This window comes from Terrapene carolina, unplaced genomic scaffold (assembly GCF_002925995.2).
Source record: "Terrapene carolina triunguis isolate 2854851 unplaced genomic scaffold, T_m_triunguis-2.0 Scaffold236, whole genome shotgun sequence".
NCBI classification, from domain to species: Eukaryota; Metazoa; Chordata; order Testudines; family Emydidae; genus Terrapene; species Terrapene triunguis.
In genome coordinates, this window is record NW_020664587.1 from 8,562,178 (window position 1) to 8,586,296 (window position 24,119).

Sequence of the window (24,119 nt, forward strand, 5' to 3'; positions counted from 1 at the left end):
CTTGATTTGTCCCTCACCCAGAGTATCAACAAGTCAAGACAGACCCTTAGGTGCTCAAGAGCCTCCTCCCTCCCCCTCCGGTGGAGGGTCTCGTTGATTAACAGAAAAGCCAGAGCAGAATGTAAACAAAACTTTCACCCCAACATCTCTGCTGGGTGGCCAGGTCATTCTTAGTCCATCTGTCCCCACCCGAGTCCAGTGCTCACCTCTGCACAGGCTCTTCCCCAGGGGTTCTCTCGGTTCTGGGCTCTGCCCCTGGTGTGAGGCCTCTTGCCCCTACCGGAGTAAGATCCTTCTCAGGGATCTGGGGAGGTCCATCCACTGTGACTCTTCTCCAGGGACAGCAGGTGAGCCTGGCTAGGCCGGGCTTCCAGCCAGTGTCTGGGGGACCCCTGGCTGAGACCAGACCCTTGTGGATGTCGGCTGCCTGCAGACCCCTGTCAAGGAGGCTCCCTGCTCTAGGAGCACCTCTGACAGGCTCTCTATTCTGGTGGGTTCCCCAGAGAATTCACCCTCTAAAGCTCCCTGCTCAGACCTCTCCTGGGAGCTCCTCTCCACAGGAGCTTCCTGGATTCCTCTGGAGTTCCCCTCTGACTGAGCTTGGGTCCAGGTGCTTGTAATCAGCTGCCTGGGACAGTCAATGACCCCCCGGTGGAGCTTTCTTAAGGCAGTCACAGGCAGCCTGGGCCCTAATGAGTAACGCCCCATAAAGGGGCGCTGCCCTGTGACAAGCCCTGACTGGATCCAGGTGGGCAGACCCCAGTCTGCGGGTGCTGCTGCCCCATTGACTTTGACCGGCACAGACCCAGGTGTAGGCTCAGGGCCTGACTTTTCAACCTGCCGCCTGCACAAGAGTTCATAGGATTTCCAAGCGACTCGACTGCTTTGTCCTACGGCCGGGTGGAAAGATGTTAAACTCACGCGCGGTTCCATTCGATGGAGCTGGGATGGCTGCCCCGGCAAATCCTCCGTTCGCGCGTGTTTGCCAGAGCAGAGCTGAGCTGCTTTGGATGTGGCCGTGGCTTTGGGAAGCTAAGCAGGGCGAGGCCCATAAAGTAGCACAAGCAGGCGACTGCCGAGGGGAAAACTGACCCACAACGACACACCAGCCGCTTGCTCAAATAGGACGCTTTGGGTCTGACCTCAGACCCATTGAAATCACTGGGAGGCTCCATGGACTCCATCGGGTTTGGATCAGACCCTGCCACAGAGTCTCCTTCAGCTTTTGCTTGAGGAAGCCCTGGGCTGGTTTCTTGCTGGAATGGCTCTGTCCCGGGGAAGGTTAACCCTTTACGTGCCGCTCGCTTACTTGGGTGCTTTCTTGTAGTCCAGTGTCCACCACGGGAGGTGTCCTTCTCCCCAGGCGCAGGCTCTTGTAGTCAGGGCTGAGGCGAGAGCTCAGGCGAAAGCAGCCGGGTTTGGCGAATGGGAGCCACGTAGCGTGAGGTGTGGCGCTGGAGAACGAGGCCAGGGTTCGAAAGAAGGGACCTCGCTCTGTGACATGAGGCCCTCGGGAATACAGACTGCTCGCTCCCAAACGCTAGCCCCACCACCATCAGCCGCTAGCCACTTCATCGAGATCTCCTTCCTACAGCTCTGCCTGCTGCATCCCATGACAAGCAGGATCAGACCTTGATCCCCCACACAATTACCCTTTGCCCGACCCTTCCCCTGGTCTCACGCCAAAGAGGAACATTTCAGGGGTGGGCTGGGGGGGTGAATCCATCTGACTGTTGTTGAGCATCTGCCATTCCGATAAAACGAAGTGCGGCTATTGTTTGTTTCTTTGTTTGGTGTACATCCTGAAATATTCAATTGGGATTTACAAAGGGAAATTTTAGCAATACCTCTCCCCTGATTTCAGTGACTGAATCTCTGAGCCAGCTCTGGCAAATCTCCAGCTTCATTTTATGTTCTCCCTTTATGTGTCTTCCTTAATCAAGAACATATAAAAGGGGTGTGTGTCTGTATGTGTGTGTCTGTATGTGTGTGGTGTGTACGCAGAGTGACCTTTGAACTGCACAACATGTAGAGCTTCAGAACAGAAATAGGACTCAAATAAATTGCTTCACAGTCTTATGATTAACCAGGGTGCTGTGCTAAATTGTAGAGGGGTCAAGGCAACATCCTACCATGGAAAAGCTGCCCCTTTTATCCGTGCGGCTCCTGGAGTCATGCTTTGTAAATCAATTATCCTGCATCCTATTTACTATTTAAATGGGCCCTTGCCCTAGACTCTTACATCTGCAGAGGTGGAATTGGGCATTCCCCGTCTTGCCAACCCCACCCATGGAAAAATTATGAGTCTGGGCTCCAAAAATCATGAGATTAAAAAAAAAACCACCGTGCGTTTCGCGTTCTTTTTCTTTGCCTTCTGGGTTTTCAGCCTTTAGGGGTCACATTTTGATGCTTTCCCTGCAACCAGCGGCTAGCTATTTCCTTGTTTTGTTTAACGAGAGCTGAGATACTCACCTCACCCGTGATTCCAGGAGCCGAGGCTTTCGGGAAGACACCAGAAAAGGTGAGCGTTGGCAATGCTGCATTCCTGGTTTAGCGTCAAAAGCAACAAAGAGGCCTGTGGCACCTTATAGACTAACAGATGGATTGGAGCATGAGCTTTCGTGGGTGAATACCCACTTCGTCAGAGGTTTCCCCTACCCACCCGCTAGGCATGCGTCGAGACGGGCTGAGGTTATAGAAAGCAAAAAGAAAGTGGACTGGGGGCGGCTGCCCGTTCTAGGACACACAGCCACTGCAATGGGAAGGCTCTGCAGCAGGGGGTGGTTGGGCCTTTAAAAGCCTGTGATCTCGTCTTCATTCAGATTCTCCGACCACTACAGTATAATGAAAGGCCCTATTGTCCCCCCTGGGTGTGGAGAAGGGGGCAGGGTTACAGCTGATTTGGAAGCGTTAGGTAAATATTAGGCTTTTTAAAAAAAAAAAATCTCCCCCCTCCTGCTGCATAAACCGGGGTGTGGGGGAGTCTGGGTTGACCGACTGGCTGTAATCTGCAGCTGGCCCAGGAGGCGGCGTTCAGAGCTAAGGTTACACAGAGCCAGTCACAAGGCCCAGGATTGTCAGGCAGGGCCGGCTTTAGGCCAATTCCACCAATTCCCCCAAATCGGGCCCCGCGCCTAAGAGGGCCCCGCGCCCAGTGGCAGGGTTGCCGGGGTGGGGGCAAGTGGCCGAGAATCCCTTCCCTGGCTAGAGGCTCCTTTTTAATTTTTACTCACCCGGCGGCGCTCCGGGTCTTCGGCGGCACTTTGGCGGCGGGTCCTTCACTCACTCCGGGTCTTCGGCAGCACTTCGGCAGCAGGTCCTTCAGTGCCGCCGAAGACCCGGAGCGAGTGAAGGACCCACCGCCGAAGACTAGGAGCGCCGCCCGGTGAGTACAAGCCCCACGTGTTTTTTTACGTGTTTTTTTTAGTCATCCCTGCCGGGGCCCCGTCGAAACTGTTCGAATTGGGCCCTGCACTTCCTAAAGCCGGCCCTGTTGTCAGGGCTCAGTTTTGCATCCTTTCCTTGTTTTAAACTTTTCTGTGCTGTTCAACGAGCAGCGAAGCAGCCCCCCCCAGTGCCACAGAACTGTGGGGCGTGTCCTACGGGTGTCGTGGCGACAGCACCGTGGGCAAACGCGTATGCCACTCAGCCCAGCCCGAGACAGAAACAGCTGGGTGGCTTTCCTTCCACGAGTCATTGTAAGATGGGGGAGCGGGGAGCTTTTTCATTTAGGGCCTGATCCAACATGCAGTGGCTCCCCTTGGACTTGGGTCAAGCCCTTCCTGGACTCCTGGCCATCACGGGTAGCTGCTAATTACAAACTACAAAAAGCATGCCCTGTAGAAACAGTGCTTGGAGTGATCTGAACAAAAGGGAGGGTCTGTCATAACCTGGAAGCAGCAGCTTTGGCAAGACAGTGATTAAAGTGTGGTCCCTCCGTGACCTGGGTTGATCTAAATGTTGGGGGGTTTGGCCAGGTCTCTGAGGCCTCTACACGCACACACACACACCTACCTCTCTCACTTTAAGCACCGTGTATAAAATTGTACAGCAGCTGGTTGGGACCTCAAACACAACTAAGGATGCCACAGATGTTCCACTGGATCGGGTGTTGGCAGGAGTAGGGCTGAGCAAGCCTGCAGTGCTGGGGAACGGGCACCTCCCACAGAAGCGTTATGAGCGACTTTGGCATTTTCCCCGGAATGAAACGACACACATGAGTCTGAGAGAGCAACCGAGCTAAATGAATCTGTCTCTGGTTCTTATCCAGTCCCCTGTTACCATAGCGTCTGCAATCCTCACAGGCTTTAGTGTATTTAGCCTTGCTACATGAGGCAGGGCAGTGCTGTGACTCCCATTGGGCAGATGGGAAACTGAGGCACAGATAAGCTACGTGAGGTGGCCAAGGTCACAGAGGAGGTCTGTGTCGGAGTTGGGAAGTGGACCAGTCTCAAAGGTACAGGCAAGTGATTTAACCAGTGCACCATCCTTCCTCTCATATCCACCATGCCTGACTGACTAGAACAGACAGCCCATCACAAGGAGTGAGTTCCGCGGGTGGTCAGCGTGGCCAGCTCTTCCAATTTTACTGGAAGTCTTGAGATATTCCAGGTTTTTCTTAGAGCCCCAGCTCCCGGAGTCAGCTGAGAATTTCAGGTTTCATGAAAAGAAATTAAGTTTCTCGCTCTCATGGCTGCTGAGAAAAGTGTCAAAATGCTCAAAAACAGAAGGCAAAGAAAAAGAATCCAACTTTTATTATTATTTCAAATCTTATGATTTTTAAGCAAATCTTGTGATTTGGGGGGCTGACTCAGGATTTTTGAATGGTGGGGCTTCGTTGGCAACATGGAGATGGGGAACCTCAGTTGGGAATGCTGCTTTCTAACCTGTGGATACAAATAGCTGTTCTGTCCTCCGACAGTGGCCAATGTCAGGTGCTTCAGAGGGAATGAACGGAACAGGCAATTATCGAGTGATCCATCCCAGATGAAGATGATACAAAACTACTCAAGCTTGCTAAGTCCAAAGCAGACTGCGAAGAGTTACAAAGGGACCTCACAAAACTGGGTGATTGGGTAACAAAATGGCAGATGAAATTTGATGTTGATAAATGCAAAGTAATGCACCTTGGAAAACAGAATCCCAACTATACGTATAAAATGATGGGGGTCTAAATTAGCGGTTACCACTCAAGAAAGAGATCTTGGAGTCATTGTGGATAGGACTCTGGAAACATCCACTCAATGTGCAGTGACAGTCAAAAAAGTGAACAGAATGTTGGGAATCATTAAGAAAGGGATAGGTAAGACAGAAAATATCATATTGCCTCTATATAAATCCATGGTACGCCCACATCTTGAATACTGCGTACAGATGTGTTTGCCCCATCTCAAAAAAGGTACAGAAAAGGGCAACAAAAATTATTAGGGGTATGGAACAGCTTCCATATGAGGAGAGATTAATAAGACTGGGACTTTTCAGCTTGGAAAAGAGACGGCTAAGGGGGGATATGATAGATGTCTATAAAATCATGACCGCTGTGGAAAAAGTAAATCAGGAAGTGGTATTTACTCCTTCTCATAACACAAGAACTAGGGGGCACCAAATGAAATTAATAGGCAGCAGGTTTAAAACAAACAAAAGGAAGTATTTCTTTGCACAATGCACAGCCAACCTGTGGAACTTCTTGTCAGATGATGTTGTGAAGGCCAAGACTATAAGAGGGGATACATTCCTGGAGGATAGGTCCATCAATGGCTATTAGCCAGGATGGGCAGGGATGGTGCCCCTAGCCTCTGTTTGCCAGAAGCTGGGAATGGGCGACAGGGGATGGATCACTTGATGATTCCCTGTTCCGTTCATTCCCTCTGGGGCACCTGGCATTGGCCACTGTCAGAAGACAGGATTTTTTGGAACTCATAAGAACATAAGAATGGCCCTACTGGGTCAGACCAAAGGTTCATCTAGGTTCTTCTGACAGTGGCCAGTGCCAGGTGCCCCAGAGGGAATGAACAGAACAGAGAATCATCAAGTGATCCATCCCCTGTCGCCCATTCCCAGCTTCTGGCAAACAGAGGCTCGGGACACCGTCCCTGCCCATCCTGGCCCATTGATGGACCTACCCTCCATGAATTTATCTAGTTCTTTTTTGAACCCTGTTATGGTCTTGGCCTTCACAACATCCTCTGGCAAAGAGTTCCATAGGTTGACTGTATGTTGCGTGAAGAAATACTTCCTTTTGTTTGTTTTTAAACCTGCTGCCTATTAATTTCATTGGGTGACCCCTAGTTCTTGTGTTAGGAGAAGTAGTAAACAACACTTCCTTATCTACTCTCTCTACACCAGTCATGATTTTATAGACCTCAATCATATCCCCCTTTAGTCATCTCTTTTCCAAGCTGAAAAGTCCCAGTCTTATTAATCTCTCCTCATACGGAAGCCGTTCCATACAACTCGTGGGTGAAAGTTGGGCGCTAGTCACGGTGCAATCTGGTCACCCACAGCTGCCCCTTGGCTAAGACCTGTGACATCCCTGCCCAAAGGGGGGGTAGATTCCTGGGGAAAGGGCTGGGGGGGCTCTTTGGGAGGAGCCCTGGAATTTCTGTTAGCAGGTAGAGAAAGGGCTTGTGTGCACCTGGAGGAGCTTGTGCCCCCCCGCGCGCCTCTGCCCTGGATATGGGGAGGTCGCAGCTCGGGGGGTGACCCCTTTGGCTAAGATGGGGGCTTATCTGGAGAAGCAGCTGCGCCCCCACGGGGGCGGCAGGGGCAGCGCCCGCAGGAGCCCGTGGTTTGGGTGGGGCTGCACCTGGCTCTGGTGGGTGGGGCGGGGCCGCACCTGGCTGTTCCCCCGCCCCCGTCCGGGACGCTGGCTGCTCGCTCCCCGCCCCTGCGCGCATGAGCTCGCTCCGCTCCGGCTGCTTCCCGGGAGCCCCGCTCGCTCCCCCGAAAGTGACAAACCGCCGGAGCCGGGGACTCGCTCCTGCCCCCCGGCCCGGAGACATGGGAGCGCCCCGCACCTGGGCGCGGTGGGCTGCGCTCTGCTGCGCGCTGCTTTGCGCGCCCTGGCTGCCTCTCGGCTGGGCAGGTAGGTGGGGGCCCCGGGGGGGGGCAGCTTCTCCCCCTCCCCAGCTCCAGCGCCTCTGGGGAACGCAGCGGGACCGGGGTGCCCCCCCCCAGCCCGGACCCCTCTCCCAGGCTGGAGCCGCGGTCTGGGCTTGCTGGAAAGGGAACCGCAGCGCACGAAGGGTCTCTGCCCCTCAGCCCTGCGCAGCTTGCCAGGGTTTGTTTACAACCCATCCCAGGTGACGGGGCTGAGCCCGCCTGGGTCTCCGACCACTGGGGACGCTGCTGGGTCCTGGCTCAGGCTCCTCCCAAGTCCCGGGGTTCAGGGGAGCCCTTTGCAAGGCAGCAAATCCCGCCTGGGGTTCGTGGTCAGCTGCTGCTCTCACTTCCCTGGGTGTCAGGCAGAGCCACCCCCTGGACTGCATGGCTGGGGCTGCGCTGGCCTGGTTCTGTGACCCAGTTCAGTGCCCGTGGTGACCCATGACGGGCTGCCCGCCCCTAGGCTGTGACCCTGCTCAGAGCGGATCTGGGGCCGGTGCCCAAAGCAGCCCTTGTCCGAAGCGCCCAGCGCTGGGGCAGACAATGGACAATGTTCCCAATTGTGGGTATGACCGGAGATCAAAACTGGGCCCTCGGTTTGTGGGATTCTCTCTTTAGGGGGTGGGTCCCTATTTGTGCGGGGTCACTTTCCTTGCTGTAACTTCCAGCTTAAACTGGGCGCCTGTGTTTTCCTGCCTCCTGGGGGACTCGCATGATCTTTTATGTTCTCACCATGCAAATCCAGCACTTGTTTCATTTCCCAAACACAATGCCCGGGGGAGATTTCAATCTCTGAGAGGCGGATGGCCCACAAGAGACTAAATAATTCCTAACCGAGCTCTCCCGCTTCGCTGATTGCCTGCCAATCTGAGAAGAGCGCTTGCAGATCCGCTCACCTTTCTGCAGCTGGGACTTTGTTGCTAAGAACTGGTGAGAGGTGGCTTCAGATCCTAGAGCGCCACAATCTGTTTGTTGGTTTTTCCCTCCAGCTGCCCGATCCCCACTGTAAAGTACCGGAATAGGCGGCATTCAGCAAAATGTCTGATTGGGTCTCTGGGCCTAGCAGGATAAAAATAACTTCAATTTCTAAACCTGCCTGAAACCCTGAGAACAAAGTCCTACTTTCCCATTGGTTACTGTACAAGTTTCTAACGGCTAGGCAAAGACAAGTGTTAGCACCAAAACACTGTCTCCATGGATACAATGTGCCGCTCAGCCTTCCACTTATTGCGGGAAGGTAATTGCCTAATTATTTTCTTTTCCATTTTCATGGTTTGCAATAGCGGGAGTGGCCTGTGGGTCAGGCTCTGCCTGGTGGTTAATGGCCAGCTGGTTTGAAGGACCCTTTGTTTCAACTCAGACCCGAAGCTGCTCGTTAGCTGTCCCGAAATAATCCTTTGCGCTCCTGGAATGCCTTTCAGTCCAGCTTTTCCAAGGGATATGAAATGGCGGGCGTCCCTCCCAGTTTACAAGGGGGTAAACTGAGGCGCAGAGGTTAAGGTCCTCCAGGGCCCCAAACCTCCATGGGTGTGCTGGGCTTTACCCGAGTGGGATCGGTGCCTAGGTTTTTCCAAGGTGATTGCTAATTTTGGGCACTCAACTTGTGATCTGGGGCCTGATTCTTGACAGTGCCGAGTGCCCCCAGCGCCGGCTGTTATCAGCCAGGGTGGCGGGCACTCCGTCCCTCCGAACAACAGGCCCTTGAGGGCTCAGCTTGGACACCCATAGGCAGTGGTGCCCGGAGCCCGTGAACCTCTCCTGAAAACTTAGTACCAAGGCCCCAGTGCTCCGAACACTGAACACGCCCACGTACCTCCTGTCGCCCCCTCGACTCCGGTGCTTCGAGTTCAGCCCAGGCCTACGTGGGCTTCGACGAGGAACCCTGCTGTCGTGACGCCAAAGGGCCTGTTCTAACCACTAGATCACGCAGCCTCCCCTCTGCCCCCTCCTTACTGGCTATCATTGCTTCTATTTGGAACCAATCACGCAGGGGCAGGAGAGTTCTCTGAAAATAAAGATGAGCCCCCGTTCGATACCTGGGTGACTCACTTCATTTCCCCCAGGACTATTTTTTTTAAATGTTGGGCCACGATGAATAAATGCGGGGGACAGGCAGGCACGGTGGGATCCCACGCGTGACAGTGGTTAGACTTGCTAATTCCTATCCAGATGGGGGTGGGGAAGGCAGTGTTCGTAAGCCAGCAAGGGAGGGGGAAGGGAGCAGACCCCTGTTATAAAGAAGCCCGGCCTGGCTGTGGTTCTGGGAGGCAAACGCTGGGGACTGCTAGGCTCATGCTGCTGGGAGATAGGGTGGGCTCTGATTTTTTTTATCTTGCACTGAAATCCAGGTTCTGGTTGTACTCCCTCCCCCACCCCCAAGAGCTGCTCTCTCTGGAATGGACCCCGGCTGTTAGCAAGGATCTGGCCGTTAGCAAGCAAACGGGTCCAGTTTGGGGGAATCGCCACGTAGCATGAAGGCTGCTATTTGTGTAATTATTTCTAGTGACCTGAACTGAGATCAGGGCTCCCTGGGGCTGGGGGCTGTGTGGTCCGGTATCCGGACAGTCCCTGCCCCAAAGAGCTTACAATCTAAGTAGACAAGACAAAGGAAGGAACTAAAGACCCCCATTTTACAGGTAGGGAAACTGAGGCATGGAGCTATTTCAGTGTCTTGCCCAGGGTCCTTCAGCAGCAGAGCTGGCAATAGACTCCAGCTCTCCTGAGTGCCGGTGCAATGCGTGAGCCAGGAGACCAGCCTTTCCTTGTAATTGATCCACCCCAGATGTACCTAATTGAATGGCTTGTATGGGTCCAATCCTGACAAGTGCCGATCGCCTCCTGGGATGTGCCGAGCATTCTCAGTCGCTGATTTCAGGATTGGGACCCACAGCTGCTGCGAATCCGTGGCTGGGCCTAGGGACATCTGGGTGGCTCTCCCGTGACCAGGCTTTGCAAGTGAACTAGGCAGGAGGCCGAAGGAAGCAGGCTGTCGCCTTAGGACAGCAGCCCCAGATGTGGGGCTGGGTAAGAATCCTGCGAGGTCAACATGGCTCTGCCCAGAGCTGGGCGCAGGTGAGGAGTGCTGCAGGGTTGTTCCAGTGCCCCAGCATCCGGAGGGAACTGCCCAGGCGTAGCACAGGGAAGTTGACCCAAATAGTTTTGGCCATTCACAAAAACAACCGGAGGAGGAGGTGATACAGCCACCGCCCCACACACCCTCATGGCCCTTAGCCCGGTGCTTTGTGCAGTCACCGGATATTTAGGGAACCCAAGGCCCTGTTCTGGAACAGCCCGAAACAGACGTCTTCAATTCACTGAAAATTCAAAAAACCCTCAAGTCGGTTCAACCTGGAGTGAGGTTTGTTTTTTCAAAACTGGCTTGGATCCAAAAAAATTAGCCATTAGCCTAGCTGTGTATTAGTGCTTTGAGATCTGTGATTAAAGGGGCAAGGCATGGCTGCGGTGTTCTCTGCTTCTCTGGGAACACCTATAGCTCAGGGCCACAGCCACGTGAGGCACGTGAAAATGAACATCCTGCTTTCAGAGATGGAGAAACTGAGGCCCAGATTTGCAAAGCTGTTTAGGTACTGAAGAGACTTGCCTGAGGCCAGGGAGGCAGTCGGTGTCAGAGAGCTCTGACTCCATCCCGTGCTCAGACCACGGGACTCGGCCTCTCCTGGGTCTAATCATTAGATTCTAATGCACCTAACTTCCAAGAGAGGGCAAAGGCTGGAATGTCTTGACTCTCCAAACGCTTGCCAGGGCCGTGGCGCGCTGGGGCTGAGAGCAGGGCCGCCCGGGGGGGTGGGGTGGGGGGCAAGTGGGGCAATTTGCCCCAGGCCCAGGGCCCCCACCAGAATATAGTATTCTATAGTATTGCAACTTTTTTTATGGAAGGGGCCCCCAAAATTGCTTTGCCCCAGGCCCCCTGAATCCTCTGGGCAGCCCTGGCTGAGAGGCAGTGTCAGCTCAGAGGCCCTGGTATTGTATTGCCCTTGGGGGATGCTGGCCAGGCTCCCAAGAAGGCCCCTGCTCAAGTGCGCTCAGGTCAGAACCGAAGGGGAGGGGGCTGGGGACTGGTCTGTGTCTGTGAAGGCTTCGCTTAGCAGTTCTGAGGTGCCCTTCAACCTTGAGGCCTCACGGCTCCGTGCCCCGTCCTCCAAGCGGGCTAGTTACCCGGCTGCTTGCTGGGACCTGACATCTGGCATCCTCTGGCTTTTGGCAGGAGAGTGCAAACAGCTGGAGCCCTGTGAGAGGTGCATTGAAGGAGACGCTTCCCGGAACATCACCGGCTGCGTGTGGACGCGCTGCGGAGCCGCGGAGGAGCCAGGTACGCTCGGGGAGCCTCTCTAGTTCTCCTGCATTAACCCTTTGCAGCCTGGCCCCATGGGCCCTGCCCGCCAGGAGGTACCAAGCTGTATTCAAACATCACCACCGTCAGCAGGGATCTTAAAACTGTATCCCAAGCCCTCCGTGTGGGGAGAATCCATGGCATGGTTCTCAGACCCTCCCTGGGCCCCGTGACCTGGGAAACGGCTGGAAACAGGCCCTTGGATTGTTCTGCTGGTGGCCTGGAAAGTAGCAGTGTCCTAAGTGTTAGTGGGCCCCGTTCCTTTTGAGCTAGAGTCTATGCACCCCCACCCGGGGTGTTTTCTGAGCCCTTGTGAAAACCCGTCGGTGAGCGTCACACTGGGCGCTTGGAAAGCCTGGCCCGCTCTGCATGCGTAAATGGTGCTGAGCCCCGGCTGTGGGCGCTTTTACACTGGTCAGGCCCCAGGCGCGCTCTCCCAACACCAGCGTCCGCGATGGGTCAGACGCTGCGCCCATCACCATGGTTCCGCTGTCAATGGGCTCAGGACAGAGTTCCCGGCTGCCTTTCCCGGCGGGGGTCTGTCGGGGCTGGTTTGTCCCCGGGCCAGACAGGGTGCTGTGGTTGTATTGGGCTCTGCTAACCAGGCGGGGGGTTAGGCTGAGCTGCGCCTCTGGCTGCTTCCTCTCATGCTGGCAGGTCAGTGGGGAGTTTGTTGCCCTTTGGCAGCTGAATTCCAAGCTTTCTAAGTGACTCGGTGACGGAAGGTTTCTTCACTGCCCGCCTAGTCATGTCCTGCTTCCCTATGGAGACTATCTCCGAGCAATCTCCCTGTCTCTGGTCTCGGTGGGGGATTCTGGGGACCACCCCCATCCACCCACACCCCACCCTGGCTCAACTCTCTAGCGGAGGTGACGACCCCGGTGTAGGCAGAGTTCTCCTCCTTGCGGGATAGACAGAGGGCATGGAGGGGCCCTGGCTGGTTCTATGAGCTGAGGCCTGGTTTCCCTGGCTGCTAGTCTGGCCGTCTCTTCCCATGCAGCGCCCTGCTCGAAAGCCAAACTGAGATCAGGCTAGGGTGACCGGATGTCCTGATTTTATAGGGACAGTCCTGGTTTTGGGGTCTTTTTCTTATATAGGCTCCTATTATCCCCCCACCCCCTGTCCCGATTTTTCACACTTGCTGTCTGGTCATCCTAGGTCAGGCCCAGCAGCCTATTGCGAAAACCTCTGTGGTGCAGTGAGGAGCCCGCCCAGAGGGAGTTGCTAAACGCAGTGGAGAGGCAACAGCTGGCCTGCTGTGCTCTGATTAAGATGGGGGACAAGTGTCTTAGTGGGGGCCCCTCCCCAGTCACATCACATGCACACACAATTACCCAGCATCCCACACACATGACACCTGCCAAAAATCCCATTATCCTCCCACCCTGTCCTGCGCCATCGCCTCCCACGGCTCCGTGAATCACGCTCCCCGGTACCGAGTGCCACCCGCCCCCAGCTGCTTCTACTGGCGGGTGCAGCCTGCTCCCTCCGCTCCCCCACCTTAAAGGCCTCTGGCTTTAGGCGTCACACCTCCAGCCCCACCACCGGCCGACAGCAGCAGCGCCACCTGGTGGCCAGGGCAGGGCTGGCAGGTTGCTAGCTCAGTCAGCCGTGGCTGGCGGTGCTTAATTTGTAAAGACAGAAGTGCCGGGGCTCAAGCAGTAACGCTGGCATCCTCTGCACAGCATGGCCTTGCATGCCACCGACAGACGAGATGCTGGGGCAGAGCCCTGCCAACCCCAGGCACAAATTAAGCTCTGGTGGCTGGGCAGCCCAGTTCCCCCAGTGAGCAAAGAACAAACTCCGCTCCCTGCTTTGTTGTCTACCCCATCCCACCCGACGCACACTGTGGCCAGCAGAGTCACTTTCCGCTCCGGCTGTCCCATTGCTCTGACTGGGGCACCGAGGGGATCAGGCCCAGCTGGGCAAGGGGAGGTGCATTGTCCCTTTCAGAGCCGAGCGAGGAAAAGTGACAGACCGGTGACTGCGTGAGGGTCTTTCTCGCGCGTCCGTGTAATTCATTCTCTCGCTTCTGTCCCGCTACGCAGTGTGGCGTGAGCTCTCTAAGCTGGAGGCTTTGCAAAGTCCCTGCTCTGTGACCCATGGAAGACACTAGGTCTTTGCTGGGGGGGAGAGAACTGTCTCTTTCACATCTCACCCTGGTGCTTTAAAGCCCAAGGCCCAGCCAGCCCTGAACAGAACAGCACCCGGCATCTTTGTTTTCTGGGTGGGTGTTGAGTTTCCGAGTCCTGTTGCTTTGGGAGGGGCTCTGGCTGCTTCTGCTGCTACCTTCAATAACAACTGATGTCATGGGGGAGGAGGGGAGAAGCAGAGATAATGGAATTGAAAATCCTCCACTTCCCAAAGGGTGGGGCAGAGAACAGAGACAGAAGAGCATGTGGCAAGAGTAAGCCGACCCCACTGGCCCAAGCACATGGACCTGCAGAAAACCCAGTAGCTTAATAATACCTGCCACCTTGTTTAAACTCTTTTGGGAAGCCCTGGCTCGTTCAGTGACTTTAACTAGAGTAACCCGAGTCCATCTATTTGGAGATCACGTCACCTGCTGGTAACATGCAGCCACCTCTGGGGTGAGCTGCATCAGATTCTGCTCTGCTTGCAATTCAACCATGACCTCTTGCTCCAGAAGTGGCATCTGAATGGCTTGTCGGCGTGGCCGACAAGCCCGTAGGCTGCCTCTCGCTCTCCAGGAACGGGTTTCTGATGTGCCGTGCTCGGTCCAGCTGCCTGTTTGTCCAGCTATCCTCATCCAGCCGCCATGTGCCGGGGTGGGCTCCTGCCAGGTTACGGGGTCTGCAGTGAAGCTATGTAAGGGTCCAAAGGGGATGGAGCTAATGCAGCTGAGCTGAAACAAGGGTTGTGATTTGAGTTCCACGGGATCCAATTGATCCCAAATAAGCTGGAATTTGTGGTTAGGTGTTTAATGCTGGAGAGAGCCACGTACAGGGACAAAACAAAGGGAGATGTGATCCCCTTGCTGTTCCTCCACCCTCCGGGAACTGAAATATCCCCAAGGGTGAGAGCCAGTCTCTGTCTCAGCCCACGACGGGGCTCTCCGGACTGACAGCTGCTGGGGGAATTGTCAGTACAAACCGTGGACCCTAGTGGAAGCTGCATGGATCCGATGGGGGGAGAGGTTTGTCGGTCGTCCAAGCAACGCTGCCCAGGAAGGCGTCCCAGCAGGAGATCGTGTTCCAAGCGCGACGCCGTCTGCACAAGCTCTGGGCGTGATGCTGGGCAGGGCAGGGCCCTGGGGGAGCAGAGGCTGCTGATGCAAAGTTGGAACGTGCCAGACTCAGAGCCCGGATGCTCATTTGGGCTGGTGTGGACTGAGCCCTTAGGCGCTGCTTCCCCAACTCTCGTGTGCGGCTGACCACGCTGACCATGTGGTCTCGCTCGCTGTCTCCCCACGCCAGCCAGGAGTCGCCCACTCAGAGCCCCCTTCGCGGGGGGAATGGCAGGGGCTTCTAGGGGGCAGGTTTGCTCAGGGGAGTTTTGTGAAAGGTTTTCCCTGCTGGTTTTTCCTGTTTCCTTCAGGGCCCGGGGGCTGCATTGGGAAGGGAGAAGCCACCAAGGAGACGTGCTCTGTCTACAATGTCACTGCTACCTGTCCAGGTAACTTCCCGGGGTGAACGCAGCAGCGTGAGCTATGGGTGGAGCACAGCACTGGGCCTCGGGAGACCTGCATTCTACCCCGACTCGGATGCTGATTTATTTTCCCATCTGTAAAATGGGGATAATATTCCCCCTTCTTTGCAAGGCGCTGTGCGAGCCGATGGTCTCAATGTAAGTGCTGGGTGATATTATTATTTATTTATCTGCTTTTGTGTAAGAGAATCCACACTCCATTGCAGGAGCAACAGCTGTGAAACCAGTCCCAGCCTCTCCCAGCAGGGGGCGCTGTAGGGAATGGGGCAGGAGCAGTGGCTGTGGGGGAGCTCACAGCTATTCCAGTCCCCGACTCTCCCAGTAGGGAATGGGGCAGGAGCACTGGCTGAAGGGGGAGCTCCAGTCCCAGCCATGGTGAGAGCCAGCGAGGAACTCTGGCCTCTAAGCGCCTCGTCTTGTTCTTCCACCCTCAGCGCGGAGATCGCCTACCAAGGAGCCTCCGCGCGCATCCACCAAGGAGACTCAGCGAGCGTCCACCAAGGAGCCTGAGATCCTCACCCCAGGCAAGTGGCACCCGTTGGGCTGGGGAGGGAGTGGCCGGCCGGGGATCTAGGGTGACCAGCAGTGGCCGGCTGGAGAAGAGGGAAGTTCTAATGTGTGGTTCTTGCACCAGGCTCAGGTCAGCGGGGAGGAGTCTGGCGGGTTTGTTGTGCTGAGAACACGCGCCCTTCCCTCCCGCGTCAGGGGAGGGAGACACCCGTGTACTAACCTATAGGCACAGTTAACTGTGATTTGTTCGTGCAAACAAGGTCATCGCTCGTGCAGAGTATCACAAGTTGATCAACTTGCACACTCGTTTTGCATGTGTATTTGGGGTCCAAACGTTTGGAAAAGTCAGGCCTGGGCGCAAGTGAGAGAGAGACATCTGCTTGTATATAGAGACTCTCCCAGCATTGCTTCACTCCCCACTAAAATGCGGCCGAGTCCTGGGTGGAGCGGCCCCCAGCACCTGTGAGACCGGTTGCAGCAATGCAGCATGGGATAGGAAGAGAATACTGCCTCCAGCTGAACCTGCCGGGGGAAATGAAGGCAGGCGGAATGTAACGGGAACAAATGCTCTTTCCAGTCCCTTGCTCGTAATAGGCTCTTGCTGCTGGGGTGGGTAACCAGGAGGGAGGATGGGGAGCGGGATGGCAGTGTTATGAGAAGGAGGCTTTTTCCAGGAAGGAGAAGCAGGAATCAGAGAGCTTTCAGCTAATTAAAACGAGTAACCGTATCCTGGAGCTTTGTGAATTATTGATCCAGCCCAGGCTCTGCTGGGCAGTTGCTCTCTTTAGCGGAGCAGCCGATGGCTTCTCTTCCCAGTCCTCCCATTCTGCATGCCGCTGGTTCGCTCTCTGCTCCCAGACACGCGCACACAGTCTCTGCTCTGCAGTAAACTCTCGGCTACAGCAGGGGGGCTGGACAGAGGAAAGGGCTGGCATAGGGAGAGCACTGAAAGGGTCTGTAGTGTGCATGGGGGGCCTGAAGTGTCCCCCCCCCCACCTCCTTTGCATTTCACTCTGTTATAAAACAAGTCAGGATGCAGAGCGCTGCTGCGCTGCGTTCTCTGCCCCTTCCTCTCACCTCTGCCTACAGATGGGTCTCGTTCTTCTTCACCAGTCAACAGGCTGCTGCGTCGCCATCAGCTTCAGTGCATGAGATGCCCTCTGGGCTTGGGAGACTAGGTTACAATAGGAAGCCCAGCATGCTGGCTGCGCTGGAATGCAGCCACCTCTGGGGAGGAGGGCAGCCGCCTACTCATACGCTGCACCACAGGTGGGGTGGGGAAGAAGAGATGCTGCTGGCCAAAGAGAATGGGGGAAAGTGCCATGGGATCTGGAGTGACCCTTGTCCCAAACAGCCGGGACCTCAGCTTCATCTCTGATGGCCCAGTCCCCCTGGCACCATGCTGGGGCATTGGTGGAGAGGGCAGTGTTCTCTCGAGGTGGAATGCCCCTCTGAGTTCCTGGAGAGCTTGAGGTGAGCCTATTCCAGAGCCTGGGGCATCTCCTGACTCTTCCTCCTGCCCCTTTCCCTCCATCACTGCCCAGGGAAGCCCTGCTTAGCCAGGGGCAGGAGAGGGGTGTTGCCTTCAGCACCAAGGACAACATACCTACTCTCCGGGCTCGGGGCCCCAAGGCGTGTGTGTGTGGCGTCAGGCCCCAGTAACGCCATTGCTGCTTCCCCCCCCCCCAGGGACGACGGCCGGCCCCCCGCGGACCGCCACCTCCGAGTTCCGCCCGCCTGGCTTCGACTCGGCCAGCTTCGTGGGGGGGATCGTCCTCGTGCTGAGCGTCCAGGCCGTCTTCTACTTCATCGTCAAGTTCCTCAAGTCCAAGGACAGCACCTACCAGACGCTGTAAGCTTCCCCCCCACACACACACTGTCTGCCTTGGCCAGGCTTGGCCCTGGGGCTGGAGAACCACTCTGATCCCGGGAGTGGCTGGGGGCGAGCTCTGCTGTGTGTGATGGGGCGTGGAGGGAGACCCACTGGTGCCACAGGCTCGGCATTGACCCACCCATAGCTGTACGTGGGGCAGTTGCTAGATCCAGCCCGGGGGGGGGGGGGCGTAGCACTGTCCGGCTCCCATCTTTCCACCTGTTTAGACAGCACCGACTGCAATCTGTCTAGAGTCGCCGTGGGTACGTTTCCCCCGCCACAGCTAGGCAGTCGTGCGCATCTGGGGTCTCTGCACCTGCTCCCCAGCGCGCTGTGAGATCCTTGTGTGTCTGTCTCTGGCAGCTGCGCGCACGTGGCCGCATGTGGCGGCTCCTCCTCTGTCTTGCTCATGGCCGTGCATTGTTGGTTCACTCTCATGCAAACCCCGCTGTGAACCTTTGTGTTCTCCCTCTCTTTCCCCTGTCCCAGCCGCACTGGGGCGTCCGCTCCACCTCTCCCTGCCCCGTGGAGGCCAGGTCTCCCCAGCGCGGGCTCTCCGTGAGCAATAAACCCCAGCTCTCCCTCTGGTGGAGACTCTCCTCGGCCGTGTTTCTCTCATCTGGTTGTTTTTCTGCCTCCTCATCCATCTGTTGTCGCCGGTTCATCTCTGGGGTGCCTGCCAGCTGGCTTCTCCCCTCCCCGGATCATCCCCCGTTTCCTGCCATTCGCAACAGAGAGGCAGGATCCGGGGACCCAGCCCCTCGGAGAGCTCGTTCTGCTGCGGAGCCGGAGCCCTCGCGCTGATCGGGTCCGTGGCCTGGCCGGGGCATGCGGGGATGGGCCGGAGCTGGGAAGTGGCTGTTTGCAAGAGGGGAGGCTGGGCCGGAGTCGCTGACGCTGGGTGAAACGGTGGCTCGCTCTTTCATCCCCCGGTGCGTCTCCAGAGGCTCTGGGCGGGGCCCCCTCCACCCCCCCCCCCCCCCCCCCAACACCCACACTCCTCTGCTTCTCCCCAGCCTATGCGCTCCTCCACCTGCCGGCCCATCCATTTTGCCCCCTTCCCCTTTGGCCTGACTCCCCTGCCCGAGGTACCAGGCCCCATGTAGGGACTGACCTCTGGGCGTGCCCTAGTCCTGGGCACACGCTCGCCTCATTTCCCCTCGGGCCCTGCCTCTCTCCGCCCCAGTCCCGGCTCAGGGACCTTCTCTCTTGTGGGAACAGGGCCCCTGCCTCCCTTCACACCCCATAGGAGCGCGTGGAGGGCAGAGGCTCGTGCTGGGCCGGTGTCTAATGTCAGGGGCCGTCCCCTCTCTCTGTTTCCCTTGCACGCTGCCCGGCGCCAGGGAGGAGAACCAGTAGGTGTTGCTGTATGGCTCTGTGTACACGTGCAAGGCGGCGGGAAACGCAACAAGAGAAAATGTCGCCCTTTCTTGGAGCTGCCTGTGGGTGGGGGTGGAGGGTGTCTCCAGGGCAGCGTGGTAGCCCAGCCTGCCCCCTCCCTGCCGGTGTGCTGTGCAGAGGGGGCACGCAGGCCTTGGCTAGCCCGTTGGCTTGTATTAAAATGCTGTCTCCTTGCCCAAAGGCAGGGCCGAGGTGCTCCACTCAGGAGCTGGGTAATGCCCCCCCTTGCTATTTAATGGGACGCTACCCACTTCCTATCCACCACCACGGCCCACTGCTGTCACAAGCATTTTCTTGGCGGGCGTCTGGCCGTCTCTCCCCCCTGCCCCAGCCCGTGCGCTACAACAAGGCTCTCTGCTGTCGTAGCAGTTCCCAAACAAGCCCCTCTGTGGACTGGGAAATTCCCCGCCCCCCCCCACCCCATGAAGCGTCCTCAGTCTGGCTCCAGCTTGGCTTTGTGCAGCCAGGCTGTGGTGAAAGCGTGTGCTTGTGCCCCGCCCGATTGGCTTCCCCGGTGCTCACGTGGCCCTGGTGAGGGAGAGTGGAGTGGAGTGGTGGCGTTAGAGTGGGAGTGCTGGGTTCTGTTCCTGCCTGTGCCACTGGGCTCCCTGCAGAACCTCCGTGCCTCAGTTTCCCTGGCTGTCCAGTAGTAATAGCTACCTGTAACACGCTGTGGGGTCCTTGGCTGGAAGACGCCAGAGACGACGTTACAGGGGCGAAGCGGCACGTCATATAACAATGAGACGAGCCTCTGAAATCTGCGGTGGAGTGTGTCCGGCTGGGAGCAATTCTGCACAGCCCTTCTCCCGGCTGTCCCACGTACGCTCAATGGAGCGGGCAGGGTCTGTTCTCTTAGCACTGTAGTGCCTAGAAGACCTGAGTAAGATCAGGCCCCCCTGGTGTCAGGGGCTGTACAGAGGCTCAGTGAAACACAGACCCCGCCCCAAAAGACTGTCTTCAGTAGGGAAGACAAAGGGTGTGGGAGAGGAAGGATCATCCTGGTTTTACAGAGGGGGAACTGACTCCCTGCGAGCCCATCGGCCAGACTGTTCCAGCGAGGTCAGCCCCTCCCATGCTGGGCACTCCTGAAAATCTGGCCCGAAGCGTGTGCCGCCCGGACTCGATGGCACAACCACAAATCGAATCCAGGTCTCCTGAATCCCAGCCCGGTGCCTTATCCCCGAGCCCATCAGCCCCCCCCCAACTGGGGTGCAAACCGGGTCCAGCTCAGAGCGGGTCTTGTGAGCTCTCCCTCCGGCGATTCCTGCTGCCGGGGCTAGTCGGGGGGGCAGCGAGATGCCTGCCCCTCATGTCTGCCCCCCCCCCCCCCCCCCGAGCAGTTTCCAAATAATCCTGTCCCTTCATTTCTCACTTGATTGCTGAATCCCCAGGAGGATTTTTGTTCTCTTCACTCCCCCTCCCGCCATGTGGCAGGGCAGGCGACGCTAGGAGAGAGGCATTGCTGGTTCGCTGTGAGGCCATCTCTAAAATACCGGGCGCTCCTGGCCGCTGGCATCCCCTCCAGCCAGCGGCTCCCCGCTCCGTCTGGATGGCAGCCGCCGCCTAGGAGCGGGGTCTCTCCGAAAGGCAGCTTAGCGGCAGATGGCTCTGAACCCCGAGCCAGCAGCACGTCTGCCGGTGTCGCTTCGTCCCCCCTTCCCCAACGCACCCGTTGCGAGGGGAAGGTGGGGTGGTTAAAGGGGTGTGCGCCCCTTCCCGCCAGGGCCGTCCCGGGGGGGGCAAGTGGGGCAATTTGCCCTGGGAGGGGCCCCCAATGAGAATATAGTATTCTATAGTATTGCAACTTTTTTTTATGGAAGGGGCCCCCAAAATTGCTTTGCCCCAGGCCCCCTGAATCCTCTGGGCAGCCCTGCTCCCCACTCCCCACCCCCCCCAGCTGTCCGTGTGCTCTTGCTGTGCCGTTGTGTTGCCGTGTGGGTCCCTGGGGGGCGGCTGGGGGCATGCTGCGTGCAGTGGGCCGAAGCCTTGTGAGCGCGGAATTAAAGTTGCGCGGTTTGATTTCTCCGGGGTGGCTGTTTGTTGCTGGGCGGATCCCTGCACGGGCTGGAGGGGCCGGGGTGGGAGGGTGGGTGTTGACAGCTCAAGGCATGGAAATCCCTTGGCACAGTTAGACGGGCCCAGGCAAACTGGGCTGACCCACCGGGCGCGGGGGGGTGCTGCTGTATCAGGTGTCTGGTTCCCCTGCCCCGCTGGGCTGCGAGGCCGAATGGATGTCTGTCCAGGTGTGCACCCCTGCTCCAATAGAAGGGTCTGCGGGAGACCATCTCCAGCACCCGCCGCAGGCGTTAAGTCCTGGGGGGCCGGGGGCACGGCTGAGAACGTTTGGGTTTTCAAGGGCGGGGGGCAGAACAACCGGCCCGGGGGAAGCAAGGAGCCGTGTCCCTGTGCTTCAGGCAGCCTCTGAGAAATGGCTTTCGGGGGGTAGGAGCAGCTGCTGTGCATAATTGGCCTGTTTCCCTGAAAGCAACCCTGTATCTGTCTGCGTCTGTCCGTCCCCCACCCACGGTTTATTTGCCCGTCTAATGACATTACCCGCTTGGGGCCAGATCGACAGCGGGCGTCTCCGCTCTGTGCCAGCCCTGGTTTAGGGACAGAGGAGGCTCCTCAGCCGAGAGCTCCCTTGGGAAAGCGGGGGGGTCCTTGCAGTGTGGAAGCTGCTATGGGAAGGGAGGGGTGTCTTTTCCTAAGGGGAGCGTGATTGCTTTGGTACGTTGCCCCAGCGACAGTCTGGGTCCCCTTTGCCCACATCTCGCATCCGTCTCCTGGAGGGGGAGTCCTTCTCGTCCCCTAGAGACGTGGTATCTCGGCCCAGACAGGCGCTTGTTTTAGACTCCTTGCTGGGAACAGCCCTGTCACTTCACAGCAGCCCTTGGACCTTGCCTCCCTGGGCTGGGAGTGAACCAGCGACCTGGTGGTGAAGGGTTCCTGGTGCTGCCAAGCCCCTAGGGCATCCAGTCCTGTCTGGGACAGCAGCCTGCTGGGGTGTGGAACGGCGGCAGCGATTGCGGTGGCACTCGGCCCCCGCTGGTGAGCTCTCTTCTTTGTCCCACCGCCTTAGGATCTGACGGCCGCTGCCCAGGGCGGGGCGGTGAAGTGGTTTCCTGTGGGAGGAGGAATGGACGACGAGGCGGCCGGTGCCCCGGCTGCCCTGCTTGCTCTCGCCCGCGCCCCCCTCCCTCCTTGCTGGGGCAGGAGAGCTGGGCGCCGCGGAGCTATGCAAAGCGCTACCAGGCCGGGTCCTCCGGGCTCGGAGCCGTGTCGTGTCCATTAGACTCGCCACGGGGAGGGCTGGCCCCAGAGCCCCGGGGCCACACGCGCTCCAGCCAAGCCTCAGGCCAGGCAGTCCCCAGCAAGACCTGATGTCGCTGCCTTGTTTAGGAAGCTCAGGGTGCCCTCCTGGCCCTGCTCTCTCTGGATGGATGGACCCCCGGGGCTGACAGGCTCAACCCACCTCGCCGGACCCTCCACGGCGCAGCTCTGCCTCCCTCTAGCTCTGTTTGATTGTTCCTTCCCCCCCGTGGGGGCTGGCAAGCTCCCCTTTCCTGCTGGAATTCCAGTGGGTGGGGGTGAGGGGGGTGAAGCTGGGTCAGCCAGTCACTTGGCCTTCACCTTCTGTCTGCTGGAGGAACGTGCCCCCCCCACACACACAGGCCCTGAGCCCCCTGCCCCACCCTGGCCTGTAACTTCCCACCAGCCTTCATCTTTGTAACCCCTGCCCAGTCGGGCGGACCAATCCTCAGACACAAGGGCTTTCCCAGGCTACGGGAGCAGGAGAGGTCTCCCCTAGGCTCAGGTGAGCTTCGTGCTGTTCCTTCCAGAGATCTCAAGGGACCCACAGCTGGTTTCCTCTTTAAAGGTGGCCTAAGGGCCCCCCCCCGGATGTTCCCCAGTTCCTCTCTCTGGTGCCTGCCAGCTGGCTTCTCCCCTCCCCGGGCCCGCTCTGCTCTGAGGGGGCTGTTTGGGTTATTCCCCACGCTGGCTCCATTTCCCTGGGGCTGGCGGGACTCTGGGCTCCGACCCCCGGCCATGCAGCGCTGTGGGAGGATGGAGTCATTGCACGCAGAGGAGGCAAATAAAAGCACTTTCTTTTTCTTGGATCTTTGGTGTCTGGGTCGTGTATGGGAGTGACGGGGGCTACGTTACACCCAGTGCCCCTGTAGCCTGTCGAGCAAGTTTGCTGCACCTGGGAGCCCCCCCCCACCCCCCCCCGCTCTGGTGGTGGGGTCTGGCACGTACACCTGGGACGGGGCGGTGGGTGGTTCGTTCTCGCCCTCGGCCTGCTGACAATGGGGGCTGTTCAGTGATGGAGGCAGGCACATGCCTCTTTCCCCCATGCTGCCCTTCTCTAGGGCCGCTGGCAGGGAGCCAGGCTGCCTAACTGCACTGCTGCCCCTGGGCCTGCCCCACGGCCCCTACGCCCTGAGCAGCAGTAAGGCCCTGGTCCTCTGACTATGCTGAATGCTCAACCGGCGTCCAAGTGGAGATGGACGTGGGGGTGTGGTGGGGAGGTGCTGCGCTTGGAGAAGCAATGGCTGGGGCTGGAAACGGTCTGCCTAGCCCCGCTGGGAGTGAAGGACTCGGTCTGGGTTCTGCTCTCCTCCCTGTTATTCCTAGGAAGAGAAACCAAACCACTTAGGGATGTGAGCTTTGGACCCCACGGGTGGGGAAACTGAGGCACGCAAAGGCAGCCAGAGCAAGGCCTTCGTTTCAGAGCTGGGCACCGAGCTCACGACTTCCTGGCTCCCAGCCCTGTGCTCGGTCGCACCTTGTATTTGAACACTGAAGCCTACGGCTGTCAGCCCGACCCGGTCCTCAGCACAGAGCGGGCCTGCCCCAGCTCGCTCCTGTGTCTCCCCTTTGCAGGGCGTTGTTATGGCATGTGGCCTAGGACAGGGGGTCTCACAACACATTTTTGGTGGCCTCAGAGTGCGGCCACCAACTCTGGCTGGGGGCTGCACTGACATTTTTTCCTGAAATACTTAATGAACTTTAGGGAAAACAAATAAATATGGGCATGTACACAGCCAGAGCATTGTCATTGCTTTATGCCGGGTTTTTTGCATAATCCATAATAAAAATAATGCTGTGAAAAGTGATATTGGTATGTTTGTTAATATCACTTTTCACAGCAAGTTAAGACCTGGATGGAGGAGGGGGGGGGTGAGGCAGCAGGGGCCAGGGAGGGAGGATGGA

General features: G+C 57.6%; 1 protein-coding gene across 2 annotated transcripts; it reads left to right on the top strand.

Moving 5' to 3' along the window:
• The first annotated feature begins 6,894 nt into the window (after positions 1-6,894).
• On the top strand, positions 6,895-22,566 carry CD164L2 (CD164 molecule like 2). Of its 2 annotated transcripts, XM_029912664.1 has the most exons (6): positions 6,918-7,084; positions 11,327-11,431; positions 15,011-15,088; positions 15,556-15,645; positions 17,321-17,483; positions 21,985-22,566. In XM_029912664.1, the coding sequence occupies exons 1-6, from the start codon at positions 7,000-7,002 to the stop codon at positions 21,989-21,991; spliced, it is 528 nt and encodes a 175-aa protein (XP_029768524.1). In that variant the 5' UTR covers positions 6,918-6,999; the 3' UTR covers positions 21,992-22,566. The 2 variants fall into 2 exon arrangements, with proteins under 2 accessions (XP_024059110.2, XP_029768524.1); XM_024203342.3 differs by lacking the exon at positions 21,985-22,566 and having other exon boundaries at positions 6,895-7,084; positions 17,321-17,676.
• Positions 22,567-24,119: the final 1,553 nt, after the last annotated feature.

Excerpts from the sequence above, each read along its gene's own strand:
- CD164L2 (XM_024203342.3), top strand. The coding sequence starts at position 6,895 with ATGAGCTCGCTCCGCTCCGGCTGCTTCCCGGGAGCCCCGCTCGCTCCC. Across the intron at positions 15,089-15,555 it reads TGTCACTGCTACCTGTCCAG|CGCGGAGATCGCCTACCAAG; the intron begins GTAACTTCCCGG and ends TTCCACCCTCAG. Across the intron at positions 15,646-17,320 it reads GCCTGAGATCCTCACCCCAG|GGACGACGGCCGGCCCCCCG; the intron begins GCAAGTGGCACC and ends CCCCCCCCCCAG.